General features: G+C 38.9%; 1 protein-coding gene across 1 annotated transcript; it reads left to right on the top strand.

The window, feature by feature from the left end:
• The first annotated feature begins 501 nt into the window (after positions 1-501).
• Positions 502-8,920, top strand: LOC149139573 (uncharacterized). The gene is made up of 3 exons (XM_089450173.1): positions 502-640; positions 8,289-8,381; positions 8,612-8,920. Exons 1-3 carry the CDS (start codon positions 524-526, stop codon positions 8,843-8,845), a joined length of 444 nt encoding a protein of 147 aa, XP_089306299.1. The 5' UTR covers positions 502-523; the 3' UTR covers positions 8,846-8,920.
• The last annotated feature ends 259 nt before the right edge of the window (positions 8,921-9,179 follow it).

The raw sequence follows: 9,179 nt of genomic DNA, 5'->3' as shown, positions 1-9,179 counted from the left end.
TACTTAACTAGTGATGTGAAAAAAAAAAAATGTATTTACTGTTTTTCACTATGAAATTAGCATTTTTGAAAAAAGGTAAAGCTTTACTTTTCTTTACAAAACCCCTCCCAACCCAAACTTCGTTTACGTTCTAGAACAAGAAGGAGGATCTGTTCGCTTTTCCCAGGGCGGGAGCGAAGACGAGATTGCAGAGATTTGCGAATTAGGGTTTCACCAGTAGCAGACACTCGAACCCCACGATCGGTTCTTCAGTTCATTGACGGTGCCAAGGTATGTTCCATTTTTAACTTCAATGGATTTCCACCTGCACATTCAGTCTTCCACACAGAGAGGAGTACACGCATTTCAGGTTTCTGGTTCAAAATCCAGTGTGTTTTTAGCAGCCACTCTTGTATGTTTAGGTTTTAATCTCTGTGCTGCAATCTGTTACTGTTTGCAGGGATGGCGCTGGAATTTGATGAGTACGGGAGGCCATTTATCATAATAAAGGAGCAGGAGCAGAAGATCCGAATCAGAGGCTTAGATGCTCAGAAGGCCAACATTGCGGCCGCCAGGTCCGTTGCGAGAATCCTCCGCACCTCACTCGGCCCCAAGGGAATGGACAAGATGCTCCAGAGCCCCGACGGCGATGTCACCATCAGTAAGCTTCTCTTCCATTTATTGAATCTCTATTTCTGGGTCGGTAAAACCCCTTAAAAATCTAAAAATCTGAAACTAAGTAGAATTTATTTTAAAAAACTTATGATTCGTAAGTAGCAGTTACTTTAAAAAATTTATAGGTTTTCCGAAAGGAGTGAAATAAGCAAATACTCTGCGATCTACTTACTCTTCCTCACAAACTGTGAGGCCCGCAGAGCTAGATGCTCTACATACGACGCTGACTGCCTGTGAAAGCTCCCGAATGGGTGAATGCGTTGAGATGTCACTAACATTGAGAGGTAGACACTTTCCAGGGATCTACTTGGCGTAGAGGTACTTTTGGCGGGCTTTTCACTAACCAAGAAACTTCATTTACAAATTATTTTGCTCAAAATAACACCAATTACTCGACAGCAGAAGGTTCATAAAGAAATGGAAATAATAATTTTAACAAGAATTTCGGAATAAAGAAATAAATTATATAAATGTCCACAAATGATGAAAGGACATTAGGTTAATGGGACTAAAACTATATATTGATGCTGGAGTGCTTAAAGGTATTCGCTGAAAAGGAGAGACTACAAATAAGATTTCAGATTTAACAGAATGACAAAAGATAAAATAACAAAGGGGTGATTATCTCAATTCTTTGTAGCCAATGTTGTTGAGCATTTGGCTGGTTCTGGTTACGTGTTAGTAGGTAACCAGTTTAAATCCCCCAGATTTAGGTGCACTAGTCTATGTCAACAGTTTTACGAAGAATGCCATTCACAAATATGGAGAAGCATCTCTTGGATTTCCTTATCAGATTTTCAAGGGTTATAATAACAGATAAACCTGATACGATGAAGACGAGACTAATAGCAGAAGCCTAGAAAATAAATAAGTCCTAATTTATCTAAGCATCAAAGGAGAGGTATGCAGGGCCATAAACCAGGCTGGATTCTATCCTGGCAAACTTTATTGAAGCTCATCGGACTGCAAAGTTTGACGGGTTACGTGTGGAAGGGAGAACCCTGGTGATGGGTGTCTGACTAGTGTCTACAAGATATAAGCTGAGAATTATAGATTTTGTAAGATAGCATACCTATATGGCCTTGTGGATTATCTGGATGATCTCAACTGTGGTTGGTAAGGGTGCTTCTGAATCACTGATCGTCTGTTATTTTTGCTCATGACTGGTGCATCTACCGGGTCATCAATGCTTCATCCAGCTGAAAAAATGATGTAATCAATCTAGTGGATCTGGGTCTGGAGGACTCATGCATGTCCTGCTCTTAGAGTATTTGGTTCGCTTTACTTTGTTCTTGAATAATGAACTCTGCTTTCACTGCTGTGTGGAGATTCCGGTCTTAATGGATTTTTCGTTGTCATTTCAAAATTTGTAGTGGAGATAGTGGATAAAAGCCATGCACTGTAACAATGCTCCCAGCCAGATAATTTCATTAAATTTTGAAATCTAATAAGAAAAATCGAGTAATAGTTTGTTTGGGAAGCAAAGAAAGTGAGAAAAAAAATCTCTTAGCTTTGAGCTTCATTTATGTGTACTTTGTATAACGGCTACTTGGTTAACTTAGTAGGTCAGTCTTTATTATCTAAAATATGCATATTGAAGATTGGATATCACGACAGTTTCTCCCTCTCATCGCCATTGTCAACATGGTCGTCAGTGAGCATCTCTACATGAACAGAGGATCTATTTGTCCTTTTAATGTTAACAAATTTATAGTTAATTATATAATAAATATTTTGATGTACATGTACATGAGGACTGATTGGCGCCGTGAGCAAATCCAGGCAAGGGTAGGGGGTTCAAGAATTTTAAGGAAGGTTGCCTCTTGTTCATAATTGTTGTGACAATTTTTCTGATTACTGGAGGTTCAAGAATTTCAAGGAAGGTTGCCTCTTGTTCATAATTGTTGTGAAAATTTATCTGATTACCTTGACCTCCCTGATTTCAGCATACGTGTAACTAGGAATGGCTATAAACCATAGTAGCAAAATTTGAATCCGAATATGTATTTAAATACAACTCAGTATGGAAAATACCTAATAAAGAAATGCAGCATGGTTCCAATATGGAAATCTATATTTCTCAGTATGAAAATAAGCGTTTTGTTCCATATTTTAGAAGAATTTCATCCTCAGAACACACTAAAACTAGAAAAAGCAATTTATTCTTTGAAAATTCTGCAATGTAGTTTATTTTTAACTGTTTTCTTACTGTTATTTTTATTTTTTTGAGGTTTTTGCTCTGTTTTTTTGGGGCTTATATGTTGATGGGTATCAAAGACATTATAAGGTAAGTGAACTGTTCTGTATCTGCATTGCAGTGAAAACATACTGAATTTTGTACTGTTGCCGAATTTCCATATAATAAAGAGCAATATGACCAAATCTTGCTACTATGCTATAAACTAGATTTCCAGCATTGAAATCCCTTGTGTATTCAGCTATGGGTCCTGTGGGTCATCTCGACTCCCTCCATGATAGTCCTTAGAACATATTCAGGTTTGTATTTGTTCAATAAAAATGTAGGGAAACAAATATTCCTTTCAAAGGTGTAAGACTCTGTCACCAAGCAATATCTAATGTGCCTAAACATGGTTCTATCAACCCTATGGTTGTCTTGTGGTATTTTTTCTTGCTTCTCTGTTCTACACTACTCGGACACTCCATAACATTTTTCTACATTTTAATCATGCTAATTATAGAATGATTGTTAATTTTAGATAACAATAGTATGTTCTTATGCTTTAGAGCAATTTACGTCAATTTTCCTTATTAGCCCAATATAAATTTCCAGATTAGCAATCACATAAATATTGATAGTATTTGCAGATAGAACATAAATAATAAGAATAAGACAAGTCAAGACAAGAGGGCACAATATTTGGCGGATGCTAGAGAAAAACCCCAATGTGGGGAAAACCCTTTGATCAAATCTTCTTATTATTCTTCAAAAGTTCAGCACAGAGAGAGAGAGAGAGAAAGAGTACATCATACAAAATTACTTGCCCAATCACTGTCAAAACAGTCCAGCCAAACAACAGTTAACAAGATGTTGTAACCATAAAGTTAATGCTAGTCAAACCAACAAAAATCTCCTCCAAATGAGCTCAGCCAAACCCAGTCAATTCGGCCTCCAAAGATAGTTAGAATCAACTCAAAACAATCTTGAAATTCTCGATCAAACTTGGTCAACACTGTGGTCAAAGGTCTTGTGGTCAACCTACTCCAAATTCCTCGGTTTTTGTGCCAAGAGATGTGTCCTCAAGAGATCATTTTTTTTGCTTGAAAAATGTAGTCAAAGGGGATGTTTTGACCCTCAATCAACGCTGTTGCAAATAGCCCAATACAATCTTGCAATTTTAGCTTGAAATTTTCGGTCAACCTAAGTCTATGTGAGAAGAAGAAGAGTTGCTCCTTTGTTGTACGAACCAATGAGGAGAGGAGAGAGAAAGATGTGTTGAGTGATGGTGTCCAAATGAGGAAAATGTCTCTCTTATTTATACACAACGTTGAGGGTGAAGAGACACATCTGTTGGGTTTCATGAGCCTACATTTGACTGGAGCCGACCTCGACAATTTGTCCTTAAAAGAAATAAGTTCATAATTCCATTTCTGCTTGTCAGAGTGAGATGATCTTTAGATCAATCTTGCACCTCTCGGAAAAAGGAATCAAATAAGAATATCATCTCCATCATATGAACTGTCCAAGGTGGAGTTTGACCCTATTTGCCAATTTTAACACTCCCTCTCAGCTAGTGAGAAATCCACCTGCCAAACCATTTGTCAATCTGTACCATCTTTGTCATCTTTGCTCTGCTCTGCTGAAGCATGAAGAAATAATGAAGAAATGATCGAGAGTGAGTGACAAGACCTTGCCACTCTCCACTGACCCGCAATCAGTATCAATTGATCCCAGATCAATACCAAACATCCTAGCATAAGGAGTACGGCAGTACACGATGCGTCCATCGGTAGTGTTATGGTCCCTATCCTCATTTCCCAACTCATTGGCCAGATGAGAGGTATTCCCTACGATTCTCGGACTGCATGGGTAGGACGTATCGACAAGAGAAGGTGAACCACTCATCTTGCTCATATGCCATAGGAGAAGGTGAACCACTCATCCTATGTATATACCAACCATCATGGGGTATCACAAGGGAAGGTGAACCAGTCACCCTGTACACAGTGGACCACTAGGGGAAGGTGAACCACTCACCATATGGTTTCTCATAGTTACAAGAAGTACCCCAAGCCCCCCGGAGCTCCAGAGCTCAATATCCAACTCAAACGTGACCCTCATAAGAGGGTCTTTCCATGACTCCAAGTCGTTCATAGAAGGTTAAGAATTTGACCTTCCCCCGGGGCTTTGTAAGAATATCTATGACCTTTTCATCAATCCCAATGTGATGGAGCCTTATTGCTCCCTGTTGTACCATATCCTGGATAAAGTGGTACCTGATATCAATATTCTTGGAGTGGTCATGAAACACGGGATTCTCAGAAAGACGAATTCCACTTTGGTTGTTGCAGTAGATCACACTGGTATCCAACACATGCCCAAACAGCTCACTAAAGAGCTTCCTCAACCAAACAACTTCACAAGAGGCCATACTAGCAGCAATGTATTCGACCTCGGTGGTGCTCAAAGCAACCGATTTCTCCTTCCTGCTCAACCAAGATATTGAAGCAGAACCTAGTGACAAGCAACATCCTGAAGTGCTTTTACGATCCACCACACTGCCAGCCTAGTCAGCATCATAATAACCATGGAGCCTCAAATATCCAACAATGTGTCTCAGTCCATAGGTGATTGTGCCCCGAAGATATTCTCAAGAGATTCTTGGCAGCAATCCAATGTATGTGATGAGGCTCAACCATAAATTGACTTAATGTATTCATTGCAAATCATATGTCTAGATGGGAGTTCACTAAGAACATTAGGCCCCCCACGAGTTGATGATATTCAGAATGATTTCCGAAATCGTGCCCAACAACACTTCCACATAACTTCTTGAAGTTGAGTTCCATTGGAGTAGTCACGGACTTACAATCCACCATCCCAAATCTTTCAAGTAGCTTCAAAATGTATTTTCCTTGAGAAAGGAAAATCTCACCTGACTTCTGCCAGACCTTGTTAATTTTAGGTATGTTTTATGCTTAGCTCAATTTACTTCAATATTTCCATATTAGCTCAATATCAATTCCAGATTAGCAATCACATTTAGCATGATAGTAAAATGCAGATAGAACATAAACATAAATTGTAGAAGACAAGCCAAGACAAGAGGACACAAGATGTGGTGCTAGCCAGGGACAAGCCCCAATGTGGGGAAATCCTTGATCAATTCTTCTTACATGTTCTTCAATAGTTCAGCACAGAGAGAGATAATACATATACAATAGAAGTCAACATTTTGACTTATCTAAATAAGAGCAGCCATATTCTCTAAGAAGATGGCACTTGAGGCAACTGATTTAAACTCAGGTGAAGTCATGTTGCTTCAATTGATCATCCAAGGTGACTCCATCACCATGCAACACCCATCATTGTGCTGCACCTCATCATCATGCTGCACCCGTCACTGTGCTGCACCCAATCTCTGAGCTTCTCTTCATCACTATCCTGCTTCCATCACTGAGCAATACCACATCATCATGTTGTACTCATCATCAACAAGCTGTTGCAATGCATCATGCTTTGCTATATCTATATGCCCATGATCACCATACTGTACCATTGTGCTGCATCCATGTTGCCCACAACAGTCACTGCATTTATCATGGTGCATCCATCCAAGTATGTTGCATCATTCACTGCTAGTCTATGGCTACTTTGGACATCCACACATTGCCCCCCAACAGTCCAAAGATGTCCAATCCACTCACTGTAATATGTGCTCCTAAGAAAGGCTCTTAACTCTCCAAGTCAACCTTTCTAATTGGCACCCTCAAGCTGCAATATCAAACTGATCCAAACTGGTCAACTCATTGACCCAACAGACCTCAAATGTTGCTCCAACCTGTTTTGTATACATTTTTTTGTGACTGGCTAATTAGGGCACATTGTTGTAGTCCTAGACTCCTCCAATAGACCCTAAACAACCCTTGGAAAGATTGCGGCACAATTTAAGAGAGCCCCTCCCTTGCTACGCTGCTGCCTTAGGGTATAAGCCAGTTCTTGATTGCAGCCAGTTCTTGACTGCCTTGGGCAAGCCCAGTTGTGGTGCTATGGCCTGCGGCCTAGCACAACAACAACATGTAGCTTTCGGTCCCTTGAAACATGCCCAAAGAAGTGTCAAAATCGACAACGTTTAGCTCTCAAGAACTTGGCATAACAACTAGCACCCTCGGCCTCCATGACATCAACCTTTGTTTTGACCCTAAAACAACCCTTATCTCCTCGCTGTTTCTTCCTTCTGTGCTACGGCTAGGAGATTGCGTGTTAGGGCAATGGCCAGATCTCTGTGTTTAGGACTCTTCCTTATTGCGGCTAGGATCCCTTCCTTTAGGACAATGTTAAGAAGCCTTTGAGGACATCGAATATGGTCTCTCCTTGACCTGCGATTAGATCTCTCCTTGTGTTATTGTAGCTTCATTAAAGCCTCCTCCATGACAACATAGAGCTAGGGCTTCTTCTTATTAGGGCTGCATAGTCTCCTAGGATCTCTCCTCCCACCAAAACCCAAAGACAAGTGGACAGGAAGAGATCACAAGAAGAGTGTGTGTGCAAATGACTAGCAAGCCACCCCTTTTTAAACTAAAACGTTGAGCACAAGTGGGGGCAATTTGGTTGTTGGCTGACCTTGACAAATTGTCGCATAACATTAGGAAGTCATGTCTAATGCCCTTGTATTGGTAACTCCAAAGTTCTCAAAACCATTTGTAATTGAGTGTGATGCTTCAGGTTTTGGCACAGGAGCAGTACTAATGTAGGATGGCCTCCCAATCGTGTTTAAAAGCGGGAAGCTCAATGGATGTGTGTTTGACTACATGAAAGCTTTCAAAAGGGTAAGATGTGGATTATTACTAGTCGATTGAGCAAGCAAAGCATTATTTCTTTTTAGTGAATGCATACAGGCAACTGTTGTAATTACTCATACTGCTATTAGTAGTAGGGTTTACCACCTTTTGAGATTCTCTATCCTGACAACTAAACCTTCCTATCTTTTGTCAATATCAATGGTCATCAATATCAATCACTCTTTCTTTCTTATTAGACGTTTAACGATGGAGCGGGGTTCAGCAATTAGTGCATGCAGATATTCTAGCTGTTTCGACCAATTTTCTCATAACCTATTACTCGAGCTCCTAAAAGAACACATCAAGGATCCTCTCCACTTATACCTCACCCGAAACTTCTATTTTGATCTTCACGATCAACCTGTTTCTCTATTAGAATGAGATGCATTTTTCTCTCTGATCGATACAGTAACCAGCATGTCATGTAGATGAACCAGAGGGAGCAGCAGAGCAGTGCCCACCATAGGCTTCGTATTCTCACCCAAAAGCTAGCTTCAATCCCTTCCCAACAAATAAGAACTCAGCAGGTTTTGGCTATCCCAGGTATTGACCCAAATGTTATCTAATGAAGAAAGTCATTGTTATCTAATTTCTCCCTATTTACTGATTGATAGGAACTAAAATATGGAAGACCTCCAAATCATTTGGAAAAGGAGGTGCTGCAGCAAAAGAGATGGGTTGAATTTGTTGTTTGGATGGACTCTATGGTATGTAATCTTAGTTGGATTTCCAATATACTTTTAAACCATATTTTCATTTTATTTTTTAGTACTATTAGATATTATATCTTACTTCATTTTATGGTTAACATTGTATAACAAAAACATGTGTTGTGTTATGTAATTAATACTAACATGTAATATTGATTTTTTTTGTCAAAATGCTATAGGTAATGATTGCCAAGACGATGATCCAAATTATGTTCAACATATATCAGGAGATGATGAGGATGAGGATGAGGATGATGGTGGTGAAGGAGGAGATGATGATGATAGTTGCGGTGTTGGTGATGATGTGGATCAGAGTAATGAGGATGGTCAAGATGATCATGAGGATGATCTTGGTGGTGGTAGCTAGGCATGCACATGCATTGTTTTTTATGAAGAAATTATTGTGTAGAATGACATTGTTATGTTTAGATGGGTGTTGTGAATTTACCCTATATCAATGAGACATTTTGATTTTGTAATCATACGATGAGTTTGATTTATGTATGTTGTTAATTTATCGTAGAATAACGATATTCATGAAATATTTTGATTTGTTAATCATATTTGAATTTTACTTGTTTTGATTAAAAATAATACTGATTTTATTAGTATTATGTTGCTATTTTATACATGTTTTGAAAATTGTTAATGACACATTGTTATTTTTTTGGATGGATGTTGTCAATTTCTCTTAAATTTCTTTACAAATGATTTTGAATTGTGATATCTGCTTTTATGATATTTAGAAACTATCATATATTTCACTATGAATCTATAAAGGGGGTCATATATGTA

This window comes from Pinus tabuliformis, chromosome X, assembly GCF_031772625.1.
Source record: "Pinus tabuliformis cultivar Carrire ecotype Pingquan chromosome X, CPIR1, whole genome shotgun sequence".
Lineage (NCBI taxonomy): Eukaryota > Viridiplantae > Streptophyta > Pinopsida > Pinales > Pinaceae > Pinus > Pinus tabuliformis.
The sequence above is the reverse complement of the archived record's forward strand: the minus strand, read 5'-3'. Positions and strand labels throughout refer to the sequence as shown.

Coding starts and splice junctions, on each gene's coding strand:
- LOC149139573 (XM_089450173.1), top strand. CDS start 524: ATGCTCAGAAGGCCAACATTGCGGCCGCCAGGTCCGTTGCGAGAATCC. Junction 641..8,288: donor CGACGGCGATGTCACCATCA/GTAAGCTTCTCT, acceptor ACTGATTGATAG/GAACTAAAATATGGAAGACC. Junction 8,382..8,611: donor TTGTTTGGATGGACTCTATG/GTATGTAATCTT, acceptor AACATATATCAG/GAGATGATGAGGATGAGGAT.